The 17,632-nt window shown below is 30.6% G+C and overlaps 1 protein-coding gene and 1 non-coding gene across 2 annotated transcripts; one reads left to right on the top strand and one right to left on the bottom strand.

The window, feature by feature from the left end:
- The first annotated feature begins 1,861 nt into the window (after positions 1 to 1,861).
- LOC114182219 (aquaporin PIP2-2-like) lies at positions 1,862 to 3,828 on the top strand. Its single transcript, XM_028069036.1, has 4 exons — positions 1,862 to 2,253; positions 2,436 to 2,731; positions 3,047 to 3,187; positions 3,330 to 3,828. The coding sequence occupies exons 1-4, from the start codon at positions 1,953 to 1,955 to the stop codon at positions 3,447 to 3,449; spliced, it is 858 nt and encodes a 285-aa protein (XP_027924837.1). The 5' UTR covers positions 1,862 to 1,952; the 3' UTR covers positions 3,450 to 3,828.
- A 5,158-nt stretch (positions 3,829 to 8,986) lies between these two features.
- On the bottom strand, positions 8,987 to 9,059 carry TRNAR-UCU. Its single transcript has one exon. It is a non-coding gene; the product is annotated as a tRNA-Arg (tRNA).
- Positions 9,060 to 17,632: the final 8,573 nt, after the last annotated feature.

Raw genomic sequence — 17,632 nt, 5'->3', positions numbered from 1 at the left:
AACTCAATCACTATAATAATCAGATTACAAACAGATTATAAAAGAATAGGAAAAAGAAAACACCCCTCTTGAAGACACAAGAGATGAAAGTAACTTTCTCTAAATCACACAGAGAATTTGACCTAGCTTTCCTAGCAACAACAACAACACTTAATCTCCTAGAAACCCTCTTTGGAAAAGTTGTCGCTCTACTCACACTAGGGTTTTCAAAGCTCTTTTAAGAATACTTAGAGAACTTCTTTGCAAACACAACACTAGCACTCTTGCTTCTCAAAAAGGTAAGTTCGAAGTTGAACTACAATTTCTTTAAATAGGGGTTTCGAAAATTAGGTTAATAACTGAACATACATGTTCCAATTGACAAGGATAATCGATTATCACTTATGATAATCGATTATTCTAGTAGGTTTTCTAAAAAACAAATTTTGAACAGGATAATTGATTATCCTGGGAGATAATCGATTATTCCAGTAGGTTTTTGAAAAATAAAAGTTTGCACAAATAATCGATTATCATTAATGATAATCGATTATCACTGTGGTTTTTCCAAAAATGAGAGAACCTAGAGAGACGGAAGTTATGCTGCTTATTCTAATTTAAGTAAAATTACTCTAGAACAACACTTAATTTATTTCACAAGATAACTTTAAAAATTTAACAATTTTTCTTCATTCTTGCTTGATCATCATTCAAAATCTCTGGACTTCCTTCTTTTGCCAACAATAATATCAGAAGGTGTGACATTCTCTCATAACCCACCATTCTACATTTCTTGTGTAACCATAAGACTCCAATTTTACATAATACAAATTTAAATTCTTTAAGTAAATAAATAAATTATGATTTGAAATGACTCATCTATTCATTAAAATAGTTTTTTTTAATTACTTTAATTATAGAAAAAATTAAGATGTATTAATTCCTACTTTCGTTCAAGACACTTGAATATTATTTGAAGGATAAAATATGCTTTTCCCTTTTTTTAATTCTTAAAATATGTTAAATATGTGTCCAAAATTGTATTATTTTTTATCTCTATAAACTTAAAAATAAAATTTGGATTTTTCTAAAAGTTAAACATATTTTTATTTTTTTTATATCTTTAATACTAATAATGGAAGAAAAAACTAATGCATACAATAGTTTTAACATAATATTAATAATATATCCAACAAAAAATCACTTTTAATTAAGAATTCACGTCTTAAAAAAAGAGAAAAAATCATCATATGCATCAGTTTTGATTCATAGTCTTACAAATTTAATTGATTAAAATACAAAATTAATAGAAATCCTTTCATAAACATATTTATTATAGGATTAAATATGTTTTTTCTTTTCATTTTCAGTGAAAATTAATTTTTTTTTTAATTTTAAATCAATTTAATTTCTACTTTTATAGATTTGTGAATTAAATTTTTTTAATCAAATTTTATTAAACTTATTTAAAGTTTTAAACTGGAGTAATAAATATTTTACTTTCATTTTGAAAGATAATTATTTCTTGTGTCTTAAAATAAAAAGCATAAAATTATATTTTAAAGGTTAAGTTGCTAAACTTGGAAGATGAAGAGGAAAACTGACCCCTTGAAAGGAAGGGAAACAAAAGTAGTGAAGTGCGACATATTGATTACAAAGAGAAGAAAATGACAAAACAAATAGAGAAACAGAAAGATACAAATTTGAATGTTAGGGAGGTGGTGGTGGTGCAGTGAAAGTGGGGACAAGGTCGGTGAAAGCCAAACCGAAACCAAAAAGTTTATTGCGTTTATTATTTGTCTTTGTTTTGCGGTGAGAATGGCACTAATCAAATGCTCCAACGTCACTCTATCACCTCAATATATACCCCTTCGCATCTCACACTAATCAAATCAAACACAAGCTTGCTTCTTTTTCTGTGAGCTTCTCTTTCAGGTTCTTGATCAGAGTGAAAAGGGTGGTTGCAGATTGCAATGGCGAAGCATGATGTTGAGGGTGGTTCCTTCTCTGCAAAGGACTACCATGACCCTCCTCCAGCACCCTTGATCGATGGTGAAGAACTCACACAGTGGTCCTTCTACAGGGCCTTGATTGCTGAGTTCATTGCCACACTCCTCTTCCTTTACATCACAGTCCTCACTGTCATTGGTTACAAGAGCCAGAGTGATGTCAAGGCTGGTGGTGATCTCTGTGGTGGGGTTGGCATTCTTGGCATTGCTTGGGCTTTCGGTGGCATGATCTTCATCCTTGTTTACTGCACTGCTGGAATCTCAGGTTTGCTTTCCTTCTCATCTTCTGCTTTCTCAGCACCCAAAGAGGGAAAGTTGCTATCTTTGAGCTCGAATTCTAGGTCTTAAACTGTGGTTTTTCTTGCTTAGTAATTCCCCTTCTAAAGCCTTCAAATTGGGATGTTGGTATTTTGTGACTTAATATTCTGAATTTTGTGATGAGTGTAGGGGGTCACATAAACCCAGCAGTGACATTTGGACTGTTCTTGGCTCGGAAGGTGTCTCTGATAAGGGCTATAATGTACATGGTGGCTCAGTGTTTGGGGGCCATATGTGGAGTTGGGTTGGTGAAGGCCTTCCAAAAGGGTTACTACAACAGGTATGGTGGTGGGGCCAATGAGCTCAGTGAAGGCTACAGCACAGGTGTTGGATTGGGTGCTGAGATCATTGGAACCTTCGTTTTGGTCTACACTGTCTTCTCTGCTACTGACCCCAAGAGGAATGCTAGAGATTCTCATGTTCCGGTATGTCTTCAATTGTTATTTAATATACTCTTCTTTTCTTAATCAAGCATGGATTCGGTCTGAGTTCCATTTTCATTGAAGTTTTGACACAGTTAACATGTGCGCTTATTATTTCTATTAACAATAGTAGCAGTAGTTGTAAAGATTTTACTTTTTAATAATATTTATAGGAAGATTTCCTTTTGATATAGGAATCTAAATCATTTTCACTATTTATGTGAAGGATTCATTCACAATGTACTATTCCACTAAACCTTGATAAGTAATTGAACCAAGTAATAAGTTTGTTATTGTGCTTGTGTTCTGTTTTTGAAGGTTTTGGCTCCACTTCCAATTGGTTTTGCTGTGTTCATGGTTCACTTGGCAACCATCCCTGTAACTGGCACCGGTATTAACCCTGCTAGAAGTTTTGGAGCTGCTGTCATATACAACAAAGAGAAGGCCTGGGATGATCATGTGAGTAACTGTTTTCTTACATATTCAACAACATGCTTGTTTTGTACTATGATCAAATATTAAAATTTGTAACATGTCATGTGAGGTAACAAAGGATAAAAAGTTGTCTGATATGTTGTTGTTGTTGATGATGTTTGTTCAGTGGATGTTTTGGGTTGGACCATTCATTGGAGCAGCCATTGCAGCCTTCTACCACCAATTCATCTTGAGAGCAGGTGCTGCTAAGGCTCTTGGATCATTCAGGAGCAACCCCACCATTTGAGTTATTACTCAATATCCTCTCATGGGTTCAAAAGGAACATAATTGGAAGCAAAATGAGTTAATATTGCAACAACGACATAGTAATAGGAAATGTCTGTCCTTTGACCCTATGTAGATCGAAGGTTCTTTTAAGACAAGGGATCCTTTGGTAAATAGTAAGCACCCTTAGTATTTCTAGAACTTTCACTAGTTGTTATGAATAAGTCATGTCAGAATGGAGTAGGTGAAATTGCATGATAACCCATGTTTTAAGGGAGAGGTTATGCTAATTCATTGTCACCTGCTACTTTTTGCTTGTAACTATGTATTTTTGCAAAAGCATGTCCCTATATCTATGTTGGAAAATTCTGAATCATGAAACACTTTCTGATGCACTGTAGAAAAATTATTAGTGGCACAAATGTCTTCAAATCTTTTTTCTTCATTCTTCATGAACATGTTTTGTATTATATCCACCAACTAGGTAGGTATTGTTTTTTATTTTAATAATTTGTATTTTTATTAAATATTTTGTATTTTACAAAATTGCAACATTGATAATAATCGGAGAATATATCACCTAAAATATCATAAGTAGTTATCATGGTGTTAGTGTTCTTTTTCTTCCTAATGCTAGAAACCACAGTGGTTAATTTAAGCAATGGATAATTTCATCATTTGTGAAAATAACTTATGACAAAGGTTAAAAGGCTAAAAGTGCTTAGAGGGACGACAATGGTGAAATAAAAGCTGGAATGTCTCTTTAAACTTTTAATTTATTTTATTTTAACTCTTTCCATCTAATTCATCTATTTTAAGTCTTCCTCCTCCTCTGTTTAAAGTTGTAGTGAGAAAACTTAGGTAACAGTACAAAAAATGAACTGAGAAAAATTAAAAAACATATAATAACCAACAGGACAGTGGAAGTGAAGTGATGGTTTTGGAGTTTGATGCACATTTTGTGGATCTATGATTAATGATGTTTGTCACACTCAGGAGCTATGTTACCAATGAAACTGTTTCTTCCACAAAACTTAGGCTAGCTAGTAAAGTAAAGAAGAAAATACAAGAAATAGTGAAAGTTAACAAGAGTCTGAAATTATTTGTTATTATTAGTAGGACCATCCGGCAAAGTATAATTTTTATGGCGGTTTTCTTCCTGCACCCCAATATTTTTTCTACACCTCCAAATTTTTCTTAAAATCAAAAATTGCTCTTTTAACTATTTTAAAGTTTTAAATCAATCATTTCTCTCTTTTATTTAATTAAAATTACTCCTCACTCTTTTAACATAAACCTAGTCTCGTCTTCACCTCACCCCTCAAATCCACTGCCTCAATCTCCTCACTTGTTCCTTAAGCCACAATCCTCCTCTCTATTTTTTGCTCTGGTTCCCCTCTTTCTCTTTTCTTCGTCATTCCTCTACATTAACATGTAATCATATCCTTTTCTAGTTTTTCATTTTTAGTGTTGTTGCTACCATGTTTGCCATGCTCTAAACATTGTTTGTGTTGATTGGAGCATAGATTTGTGAGTGAAACGTAAACCACAAACTGGAAGTCGACTTTCGCAAGTGATTTAATTCCGAAAGTCGACTTCCGTAAGCCATAAAATGATGGAAGTGGACTTTCGTAGACAAAAATAAGTTTCAGAAGTGGACATTCGTAGATCACCATGAATAGCATGAAAATGCACTTACGGAAGTTGACTTCCGTAAGCCATCAATACCGAAAGTTGACTTTCGTAGTTAAAATTGACTTTAGTAGTTGTGGTGACTTCCGTAGGTATGACTTCCGTGATTGACACTTACGAAAGTCAACTTCTGTAATCCATAAATACCGGAAGTCGACTTCCGTAATTAAAACTGACTTCCGTAGGTGTGACTTTAGTTGTTGACTTCCATAGTTGAAAATGACTTCCGTAAGTGGAAGTAACTTCCGTAAGGAGAGATGAGTGATTTAGTGACTTCCGTAGGAGGCGTGACTTCCGTAGGAGACGTGACTTCCATGTTGTGCCAAGTAGACTTTCGTAGGTGTGCAAAAATTATCACCGCAAGTCGACTTCCATAAGCACGTGGCGACCGTAAACACGTTGTAATATTTTTTGTAATTTTAATGTAAATAAGTTTTGATATTAATTAATTATAATTTATAATAATTTTAATTTTAATTATTTACTATTTGAATAATTTTAATTTTAATTAACTCTATTGTTGAGTAAATATAATTTTAATTAATTATAAGTTTTAATAATTATAATTTTGAATAATAATAATTGTAATTAATTATAATTTTGAAAATTATAATTATAATTAATTATAATTTTGAAAAATTATAATTATAACTATTTATAATTTTAGATAATTTTAATTAATTATATTGTTTGAATAATTTTAATTTTAATTAATTATAATTTTAATATGTTTTTAAATTTGTTAATACCACTTTTTTCAATACCACTTTTATCAAATTAAAAATATAAAAAAATTAAAATATTCCTATAACAATAAAGAAATATAAAACAAAAATAATTTGGTGAATAGGGCATTTACAGAAATGGAGCAATTTCCAGAACTAGACACAAGTGAAATTGGTGAGTTTCGGAACCGGTTAAGTGAATGTTCGGAAATTGACTTTCGGTTTTGTTCTTTTAATACTTTTTTAAGTAAATTTTTTATATATTTTTTGGTTTTTATGTTAATTTTTTTAGTATTTTTATGTTTTTATTTCAAATTGTAATTAATTTTAATTTGTAATTATTTTACTTTGTAATTATTTTAACTTTTAAAAATTTTATTTGAAATTTTTTTAATTTTTAATTATTTTAATTTATAATAATCTTAATTTGTAATAATTTTAATTTGTAATTAATTTAATTTACAATAATTTTAATTCGTAATTAGGGGCATTTTTTTAGTTTTTATGTTATTTTTTATTTTACTTTTATGTTTGTTATTTTGGAAAATGGGGACAATATTTGAAAGTGGGGACTTGTGAAATCGGTGAGTTTCGGAAGTCGACTTCCGGTTAATTTAATGTTCGAAAGTAACTTTCAATTTTGTTTTTTTATACTTTTTAAAGTAATTTTTTATATGTATTTTTTAGTTTTTATGTTAATTTTGTTTTGTGTTTTTATGTTTTAATTTAAAATTATAATTAATTTTAATTTTTAATAGTTGTAATTTGTAATAATTTTAATTTTTAATTATTTTAATTTGTAATTATTTTAATTTGTATTTATTTTAATTTGTACTTATTTTGATATTTAATTAAAAAATTATGAATTTTGGAAGTCAACTTCCGGTTATCTCTTTTCGGAAGTCGACTTCCGTAAGTGGGAACAATTTTTTTTTACTATTAATTTTTTTTAGTTTTTATGTTGTTTGTTTTATGTTTTATGTTTGACTTTTCAAAAGTGGGAGTAATTTTGCAAAAGTTGGACAATTTTCAAAAGTTGACTTTCGATAAAAGGGTGAGAGATTTGGGGATGCAGGATCATAATATAATATTTACTATCATTTAATTTGTTTGTTGAGCCAACTATCAACCTCCTCTGAAACTTCATCATTGCTTAATTATTACTCTTACCTTATTTATTTTTTAATTTTAATTTAATTTTTCAAATGGCACAAATGGAATGCCAAAAATCTTTAGAGGTGCTGAAGAAATATTGGGGGTCCAGGAAGAAAATCTCATTTTTTTTGTTGTTATTTCACCACTTATTTCTTGGCAACTTGATCATAAAAGTCAGAGAAAAAAAAAATCCATCTTTTTTTTTTCTTTCAATTAAACAATGACAATTGAGTTATTTTTACCTTCTCTTGTAAAAATGTATAATTTTACCTTGATTGATTCTAACTTGTCCAACAACCACATCCTTTTCTAGTAATTTATTTAATAGTTTTAATACAATAACATTAATCTTTTGCTTTATATCTTCTTTTCAACGAAAATATAAAATTGGTTTAGTAGTAAAATCGAAAAGAATGGTAGAGAGATTATCGTTTTAACTTTGAAAAGAAATATCTTCTTTTCAATTCCTTTATTCCATATAAACAAATATCTTGTATGATTTTATTTTCTTTTTTTTTTTTAAGTTCGTGATTGTATTGGAAATATTATTTACTTTAGAATTTGATAGTTTTACTATAATTTTTTTTATTTTAAAAATGTGTTTGTAGATGGAATAAAATGGAAAATTTTAGGGTGGATACTTTTATTTCTTAATCTTATTTTTTAACATTTAATTGATAATTTGTTTTGGTATTGTATCAACCTAGAAAATGGTTAAGAATAGTAATGGTCTTAAAAATGATCTCAATTATTTTATTACTAAAAGTCATATTATAAATAAAATCTTTTATTATTTGAGTTTCATTTTATTATAAGAATCATCATCTCTTTAACACTTTTTCTCAAACCTTTTCTTTGTCATCTTTCTAGATCTTGGACTTCATACTTCATCTATTTGAATGGAGTACGCCATGTTAGAAATATTTAATAAAATTTAAAAATTAAATGATGAAAATAAGAGTTTATTATTACTCATGTTTTTATGGACGGTTGATTTTACAGATAAATGTTATTTATGGATAAACATTTTTAACTTTATTACATTTATTTTGTTTAAATCGGATTTATTACCATTAACTTCTAAGTCTCTCTTCTACCTATAAATACTACCTATTTGCATGGGGAAAAACAACAACAAACAATACAGCTCATACAAAAGTGTTTTGTATACTTCTTTATAATATCTTTTAAAATAGTGGTGTTTATAAAGTTCGAATATCCTTCACTACACTCGATCGTTTTGATGAGCTATGGTATCTTGAGAGAGAATCGTATATAAATATGTTTTGTCCTGTGTAGTGGGGGTGTTGTTTGACTTTATGAATCTTTTGTTAACCATATTATCTATTTTGATTAATATTTGTTAGTACAATCAACCTTGGTGCAAGGATTTGATAAAGCAAAGTGCATGAGTTCACATGAGGTTGATGAAGAATTGATGAAGATGCTTTGATGATCAAGTTCATCGTTTGCTAAATCTAGAAATGAAGTGAAGATTATGAAGATTATATGTTGTATTACATTTGTAGGCTATATGACATAAGTTAGATGTTTTTTTAGTCTTGGTGTGCCCTTTTCAACATATTAAAATGGTTTTTAATAGGTTAAAAGACTTTTTGCATATAGTTTTTGTATGAATATATTCAATCAGTTGATTTGTTTTTTAATCGACTAATTTCAATTAAGTCAAGTGAAACTAACAAATTGTACGGACAAATCAACATATTAAATTCACTTACAACCAAGCTATATAAGTTGGTTTTCATACAGATGAGGCATGATTTTGAGTTTTTGAGCACGAAAAATAGTCATTCATATATGGAAAACTCTCTCTCTCTCTCTCTCTGAATCACACAATGGTTTATGATCGAATGAGTATTGTTGTTGTATAGGTCTATAGTTTTGTATTGTATAAAAGTTAAATCATAATAAACAAAATTAAAAAATGATTTATAATGAAGAAGTTATTAAATCAAAAAACAAGAACACGCCTGGTAGGACTCGAACCCACAATCGTTTGATTAGAAGTCAAACGCCTTATCCATTAGGCCACAAGCGCTTGTTTATTAATGATTTTATGTTGTACAATTATGATATAAATGCTCCATTTGTTATATATATATATATATATATATATATATATATATATATATATATATATATATATATATATATATATATATATATATATATATATATATATATATATATATATATATATATATATATACTTTTGAAAAATGTGTAATTGAGTTTTAGAGAATGACTGTAAATACATATTATATGTTTATGTGATGGATCGTAACCACAAGATATGATTTCTCACGTAATGCTGACTAAAGCTCATTTTCAACTTTTCTTCACACATGCTAATCATTAATATTAATATTTCTTATCACTAACATAAAAAAGACTTTTAATGTCTGGTATTTTATGCTTTTGACGTCTTTTGAAGCTCCAATGTCATAGCTGGTGTTGTTAAATTGACTCTGTTATTTTTATACAGACATAAATTAACGTATGTTCAATTTATAATAGACGTGGATTGACGTCTATTGCAGTGATAACAAACGTCAATTTGTGGATTTGTTTTTTAAAGTTTTCCGCCAATATTTTCTTCCACTGAACCCATGGAAAATAAATCTACAATACAAGATACATCCACCAAAATTTTTCAAAATTTTCTAAGTACTCTGGATATCTCAAATAAAGTTGTAAAGTATAAAATAATTAGAGAAAAATACTACGAAAATAAAAAAATACCTTAAACAATGAATTTTTAAAAACTTTTGAACCCTAATTGTCACCTCACTTCCAACAACTTTCCATTTTAGAGCTTCTCCCTCTGAGGTTTGAGCAAAAATTATGACCTATTGGAGTTTTTCAACACCACAACTCTAAATCTGAGACTAATATATAATCTATGAACACTTTAGCTATTTTACAAAACCCTAAAAGTGGGAAAGAAGATGAGAAAACACCAATATTTGTGAAATATAATTAGAGAGAATGAAAGCTTGAGCCTAAACAAAACCACAACGTTACCATGGAGTGAAATGGGTTGAAGATGAAGCTTCATGGGTTGAAGATGAAGCACCATCGCTGGGAGAGCTTTCCCGTAAATGGGAAAGAGAAAGAACAATGAAGAGATTTCTCTCAAATGGTCTCGCATTGTTTCTTTTATGTTTTTAAAACGATTTTGACGTTAGACGGGGTTGTGGCCGATGTCATACAACCTTTTGGCATCAGTTACAGAGGGGATTGACGTCAATTAACGTTTGTTATAGAGGGGGCCGACGTCAATTGACGTCTATTACACAGGGGCCGAAGTCAAATTTGATTTAGATATCTGTTGCAACAGGAGTCAGCATCATTTTTTAGATTTTAATTACAAAAATGTCACCAGTCATATTTTACGTTGGTTTTTCAGATTCTAACTTTGAATGAGGGACGTTAAAAGTGTTTTTTGTGTTAATGAATACCTCTACAACCAACAACTTCTCGTTACCATACACAACTATTAAATTATGCAATTAAATATATTTGTTTTAGGACTCCTAAATTCCAAATTCCTAGGTGAGGACATTAAAGGATATATACCCATATTGCATAATATTACTACCATATTCATTTTCTTTACGCATAACTCTTCTGGTATTTATTTTTTTGGTGCATGAGAGAATGACCATCCTCATTGAGCAATATGATATACTTGGTATGATTGCTTTTCCTTTTCTTTTTGTTTTAGTTCCTAAGGTTACATAACTAAGCTCACATTGTAAAGTCACAAGTTGAAGGAAAAAAAATGTCCAGGTTGTAGAAACCAATGAGCTTGTTTTGGATGTTGGATTTTAAGTGCCAAAAAATGAGTAAAAGGATGGATTTGATGCCCCAGAAATCAATTCATTTGGTCAATCTTTCAGGTTTTAATTTCATTCCATTCCATATTTTCTAATATTGGTTATTCTTAGTTTGAATTTGTTTTTGAATGAAACTAACTCGGGGCCTTTTGAATATTTGGCAAAGATTATGAGGCTGAAAGTGAGAGCCAAAAGGGTATGGAGGAATTTTATTGGTCTGAGTGAATGAATGTAATAAAATTTTTGGTATAATTACTAATTTAGTCTCCTAATTTGTTGGTTTGATTCAATTTTATTCCTTATTGTTGGTTGGTTCAATTTAGTCCCCCAATTATTTAAAAAGATTCAATTTGGTTCTCTTTGTTAAGTTGGGGTTAGCGTGTCCATATAGGACATGGTCAAGCCGTGAAATTTTTAATATTGTTTTCTAAAAATCTATAAATTGCCACGTGTCAGGTTACCGTCGTGCCACATGTCAGTTTACAATCTTGACATGTGGTAGTTGTAGTAGTTGTTTTCAATTTAGTCCTCTATTTAAATTTTTTGTTCAATTTAGTACCCCTATCTTTTAAAACGATCCAATTTTGTTCTCTCCAATTTTAGACCAAATTATTAAATAAGCTTAATTACAACTTGTATTTACATGTTACAATAATTTTTTTGAATATATACATCAAATCACTCTACCTAAATACATTTTTACCTTTGTAATTTTTTACACTTGAAATTTTTTACACTTGTAAATGTTCTTATAGGACCAAGTTGTACTCTATAAGTCTGCTTAATTGCTCTAGTGTTCAGTTGCTGGCTTAATGTCTTTCTACTCCGATGAAGCTTTGATGACGGCGCATGGGTGCCTGCAAAAGACACTTCCATGCTTAAGTTAGCACTGATGATGTCAGGGATTCAAAGTACATTTTAATGCGTGATCAATGCATAGAACAATATGTTATTTATACCTTTTTTTACATGTGGGTCCAAAATACCTCTTTTAACTATTTCTGGGTCTAGTGGCAATGGGTGAAATTACAAGAAGAACCCTTAATAGTTGCCGGTAGATAGCTTATGAGTCAATATGACTGGATACCACATATTTCATGGAGGATTCTAAATATACAGTATCTAGTAAGCGAACATGTGGGATATGAGGGTTGGATACTTTGGGCCGCGTAGTTAGCTGAGTGGATAGGGATGATTACCTCTTACTCGTACAACGTAATAGTGTATTATTTATGGAGGTTTCCTTATTGCATGTCAGTTGGACACTTAGGGCCGCCTACTGCGTACTGGTGTATTCCTCAACGTAGGGTGAACAACATAAGTGTTAATGGCTACTTATTGTGTACTAAGGGGTTCCTTAGTACAAAGTAAGTGGCCTTGAAGGTTTTCGGTAGTTGTTTATTGTGTACTACAAAGTAAGCAGCCTTGAAGGCTGTTGATGGCTACTTATTGTGTTTTAAGGAGTTCCTTAGTACATAGTAAGCAGCTTGAATGTTGTTGGTGGCTGTTTATTGTGTACTACAGAGTAAGCAGCCTTGAAGGCTGTTGATGGCTGCTTATTGTGTACTGAGGGGTTCCTTAGTACAGAGTAAGTGACCTTGAAAGTTGTTGGTGGCTGTTTACTGTGTACTACAAAGTAAGCAGCAGCCTTGAAGGTTGTTGATGGTTGCTTACTGTGTACTAAAGGGTTCCTTAGTATACTTGTACCTGATTCAAGGTATAGTTAGGACAGTAAAAAATTAAATAATTTGAATATTTAGGTATAGTGATTTAATGTATAAATTAAAAAAATATTTTAACATGTATATCTAAGTTATAATTAAGTTTATTTACTAATTTGGTCTCAAATTGGAAATGAAAAAAATTGGATGGTTTTGAAAAAATAGGAGTACTAATTTGAACCAAAGATTTAAATAGAGGACTAAATAGAAAACAATTATTATCACTGTCACGTGTAATGATTGTAAACTATCACATGACAATGGTAACTTGACACGTGACAGTTTATTAATTTTTAGAATAAAATTAAAAATAAAAAAAAAATTAAAATTTCACAGCTTGACATTGTCCTGTACAGATATAGTGTTAACTCCAACTTAACGGAGATGACCAAATTGAACCCTTAAATAATTAGAGGACTAAATTGAACCAACCAATAATAAGGGGAACAAATTGAACCAACCCAAAATATTAGGGAACTAAATAGTAATTATACCTAAAATTTTTGTTATTTTTTTGTTTACTTCCATACATTTTTTAGTTTTATAATTTTTATATAATTTAAAGTGTCATTATTAAATTTTTTTATTGAATTATGAAAAAAATATATATTGAATTATGAGATTATAAATATTGTGATACCCCTCTCTCTTTTTCTTCTCTTTTCTAAAAATAGAAACACACTCTCTTCCTTCTCATTCTCTCAATTTTCTCTGCAACCCAACCTTCTTCCAATCTCTCATCTCTGTGCTGCCATCTCACTATTTCAACCTTTCCATACTCAGACTCTGGAAGGACCAGCCAACAGGACCCTCAACAGTTCCTCCCTCAGCTTCCATTCTCCTAGGTAGGTTTTATCTCTAAATTGAGTTCAATCCCAGTTAGAATTCACTAGTTACTCTCTGAATTATGGACCTGATCATGTTATTCTTCATCCTCCCTGTCTTGATGATGGATCCTCTTAGGTTAAATTGAAGAATTTTGCTCTCTTGCTATTCATTGACTCCACCAATCTAATTCTTGGCAAAAAGGTAAGGGAAGCTAACTTTTAGCTCAATTTTCGTAGGAGATGTGTTCTTGGGTGGTAGAATTGTCTGATTTTGCGTTTAATTGGTGTTTGAAATTGCCTATGAGTGATTTTGAGTGCGCGGTGGTTCTGGGCGAGAATGCATGCGTAGAACAGATGAGTAATCCTGGTATTTTCGCCTAGGTGAGCAGCTCTCGCCTGAGCAAAAATACCAAAAGATCACCTCTGTCATTGTGTAAAATCTCGCCTAGGCGAGCTGGACTCGCCTGAGCGAGATGACTTCTCGTCTAGGCGAGCCAGTTTAGCTTGAGCGAGAGTTCGCCCAGGATTTTTAGTTTGCCACTGTATGAGGTCTCGCCCAGGCGAGAGCAACTCGCCTAAGCGAGATAAACTCTCTAGCTTAGGCGAGACCCTCTAGCCTAAGCGAGATTCCCTGCAGAAGTTAGTTTTCTCACTGTTTTGATTACATGATGCTATATTGATTGTCTTAAGATGATAATGATTGATATTGCATGTGATCTTTATGCATGTTAGACAATGTGATGGAATTGAGTTTGAATTTGATATGAATGAGAATATGTTGGAGTTAGGATTTCAAGGGAAATTCTAAGGAAATGGTTTTAGTAAATGTAAGGGCATGAGGACTCATATTAGTGGCATCCTGACGCTCCTAGTAACCATTAAGACTCAAGTAGAGTATGATGGATTACGTCGGGGGGAGTAGCAGGAGGTTTTGGTCTATGAATCTGATCTGTCATAGAGGTGATGGGATTTACCTTGAAAGTAGTTGGGTGAATACCCCTTGTGCCTAAAATTCTGCAGAGTTTGGGAACCATCTCAAGTGCAAGTCACCGAGAGCTCCAATGCCACTTACATAATCTGAATATCGAGTCTAGAATGGTGTGTTGTGTTATGGTTGGGATTAATTGGATGATTCTGATTCTTTGTGTGATAAATTTTGTTTTCTGCATAAGTGTAACAATTGCATGATTTGCTCTTGATTCAAGTTAGCTTACCCTTCTTGTATGTTGTGTGTTCCTTGTGTCTTCTGTTTATGCTATGATCGTCCTTATTGAATGGCGTGAGCAGATATAGGTGCAGGTGAGGATACACCTCTCCGGGACAGGTGATGAGTACATTAGACGTTCCAGTAGTAGTTGTGGCCCTTTTGTTTTGCTTAGCTTACCTGGTGTTTTGTAACCCTTTAGTAATGTTTGAGCTGTATGTAATGGGGCAGAGTATGTATGGTTATTTTGAGGATGACTGTATTATACATTATGCTGGCCTACGTCATCATCTACTTCTGAATTAGAAATTTAAATATTTTGTTTAATAGTATAAAAACTATGAAAACGAGATGTTACAAATATAGTAGATAAATAATAAATAATAAAATATTTTATTTAATAATAATTATTATTATAGTGTCATTTATAAATATTGTAATAAATGTGAATAATGATATTTTTAAGTATTGTTGTTTTCATTGCATTTGTTTTTCAGTAAGTCAATAACGTCATTTTTAAAATGTCATTATTTACCTATTTAAAGCACCACTTTATATAATATATAAAATGGTGATTGTTGCAATATTTCATTTTAAAACGTCGAATTATACTTTATGGTGATAAAATTTATAGTATTTTCAATGAATATTGCGCACGTAAATAGTGACGCTTAAAAACTTCGTAATATAAAAAAAAACAATACAACTTACATGATTTTTGCAGTGTTAATACCTAATTTATAATTATTCAGTGTAAATCTAATCAATTTAAATAATTATTAAGTAATATCCGTTACGAATTTATGTAGTTGCATTTTTATTTGTCATGTTAATTTAATAGATATATAAATAAACCAAAAGAATACAAGTAAAATTCCTCTGTATACATGACTACAGATGAAGTTTTTGTTTTAGTTAAGTCATGAAAAAGAAATCAATAAATTGATTAATTAAGTTTATTTATTTCATAATTCTATTAAAACAAACAGGTGGTCCCCTTTAGCTATAAACAAAAGGAGCTCCCTAATAATTTGAGTTAAATTAAATAATGTTACCTCATAAACTTAACAATTATTTGTTGGATAATAGTGTTTTATTTGCTATGATAAGAATATTGGAAGCAAACTCATCATTCATTCTTAAATCAATGATGAAATGGTACACATGCATTTTCTCTAAACCGACCATGCTTTTCTTCACTTTAAATATTATCATTTCTCAATCTCCAACTCATTTTTTATTATAAACTATGTATTCTAATAAGATAAATATTTTTTTAATAAAATTTTCTATTTTCGGTAAAAAGAAAAAGTTTGCTTAGTCGGCACTCCTAAAAATGCCAATCATTTTCACCTTTTCTCTTTCCACAATCATTAACGTAAAAAAAAAAAACTTTGAAGAGGAGATTCGCGAACGAGAGAATTTCTTCTTTGTCAGTACTCTCTCATAGACCAAATATATATTTTATACAATAATAAATATTCTACAAAATTTTATAATTATAAAACCCCATACGTGAAAAACATCAAATAAAACAATACAATATAATATTGTAAAACACATTATATAAGTTTCTCACAAGAAAAAGAAAAACATTATATAGACACAATAAAATCAGTTTAGTGGTGAAGAAAAATAATTACTCACTCCATGTAAGGAAATGGAATCGCCATGATGTTTGGGCCATAACTTTTCCGTTGTCTATGTTGGAAGTGTTCTTAGCAACGTTCATATTCATCTACTTTCAAACAAAATACTTTATAAATCCACACTTTATTTTCATTTCAATTTAAAATATTAACTATAGATAATCTAAAGCTATACACCGTACGTTAACATCCAAACCACATATGTGTATTATTAATTAAACATACTGAGTTAATAATGAATCATATGAAGAGTCCTACTTACGAATATTAAGATCCACTTCAATGAAAATTTTGCTTATACCTTCAAAAAAAGTGATTAAATGTTCAATCTTGAAACTTATCAAATGGTTGTGTAGAAGCACAATCCATCACTCTGCTTTTTGGACACATCTTACTTTATATTGACTCATAGGAACTTCAATTCTCAAAAGCACCTTACTTTAAATACTTAGATAAGTTTCACTTTTGTGAGTATAGGATTTCAACTTTGTGAGTATAGGGCTGAATAGGCCCCTATAACTTGTAAGTATAGGGTCGAATAAATCCCTACAACCTAATGAAAGAGGACGTCTCGACTTAGAAGGAAGGACGGACACGTATGTCATTGTTGAAGTATGGAGACAATTAGGTCAAAGAACATGATCACATAACGATTCAAGGAATAAGTGTAATTAACAAACCCTAAAATGACCTAAACTTGCATAATTCAGCCCAATGGTCTGAGCCCATCCAGGTAGTATAAGTAGCATTGTAATGAGGTAAGAGACTGATCTCATTTATTACAATCACTTATATTTGCTACAATAACTAACTTGAGCATCTGAATGTCTTTGCAAGCACACCCGCCATTGTGGACTCTACACCCTCACCAGAAGAAAACACCTCAACACGAAGAAGTAGAACTGGCCAACAACCAACAAACTCGAAGACAAGAGAGAAGGGTGTAACCTAGTGTGAACCTTAGATATCTCGGCTTCGGTAAAACTTTTGTCCCCCAAAATTAAGTAGTTAATAAATTAAATAATTAAGCTGAAATTTTGAATAAAATATTTATGTATATTTATTTTTTTTAATCATAATGAACATGTGTTATGCCTTAAATGTTTGTAATGTGAGATAATTTAAGCCTTAAATGTTTATGTAAATAAATAATAAAAGATCACAATTAAGAGGTAAAATATTCACAAAAATCACTTTTTCAATAATATGTGACATATTTCTACTTTATATGTTTCACGATTTTACTTAAACTTTTCCCAACATGGAAATAAATAGTTAGAATCAGTATAAAATATAATAGTTAATCATAATAATTTTTAACTTAGATATTTATAAATATAAATAGCACAAAACATTATATTGAGGAATAGT

The sequence above is a fragment of the Vigna unguiculata genome, chromosome 4 (assembly GCF_004118075.2).
Source record: "Vigna unguiculata cultivar IT97K-499-35 chromosome 4, ASM411807v1, whole genome shotgun sequence".
Classification (NCBI taxonomy): domain Eukaryota; kingdom Viridiplantae; phylum Streptophyta; class Magnoliopsida; order Fabales; family Fabaceae; genus Vigna; species Vigna unguiculata.
Note: the sequence above shows the minus strand (reverse complement) of the source record. Positions and strands in the feature narration are given on the sequence as shown.

Coding starts and splice junctions, on each gene's coding strand:
- LOC114182219 (XM_028069036.1), top strand. CDS start 1,953: ATGGCGAAGCATGATGTTGAGGGTGGTTCCTTCTCTGCAAAGGACTAC. Junction 2,732..3,046: donor CTAGAGATTCTCATGTTCCG/GTATGTCTTCAA, acceptor CTGTTTTTGAAG/GTTTTGGCTCCACTTCCAAT. Junction 3,188..3,329: donor AGAAGGCCTGGGATGATCAT/GTGAGTAACTGT, acceptor ATGTTTGTTCAG/TGGATGTTTTGGGTTGGACC.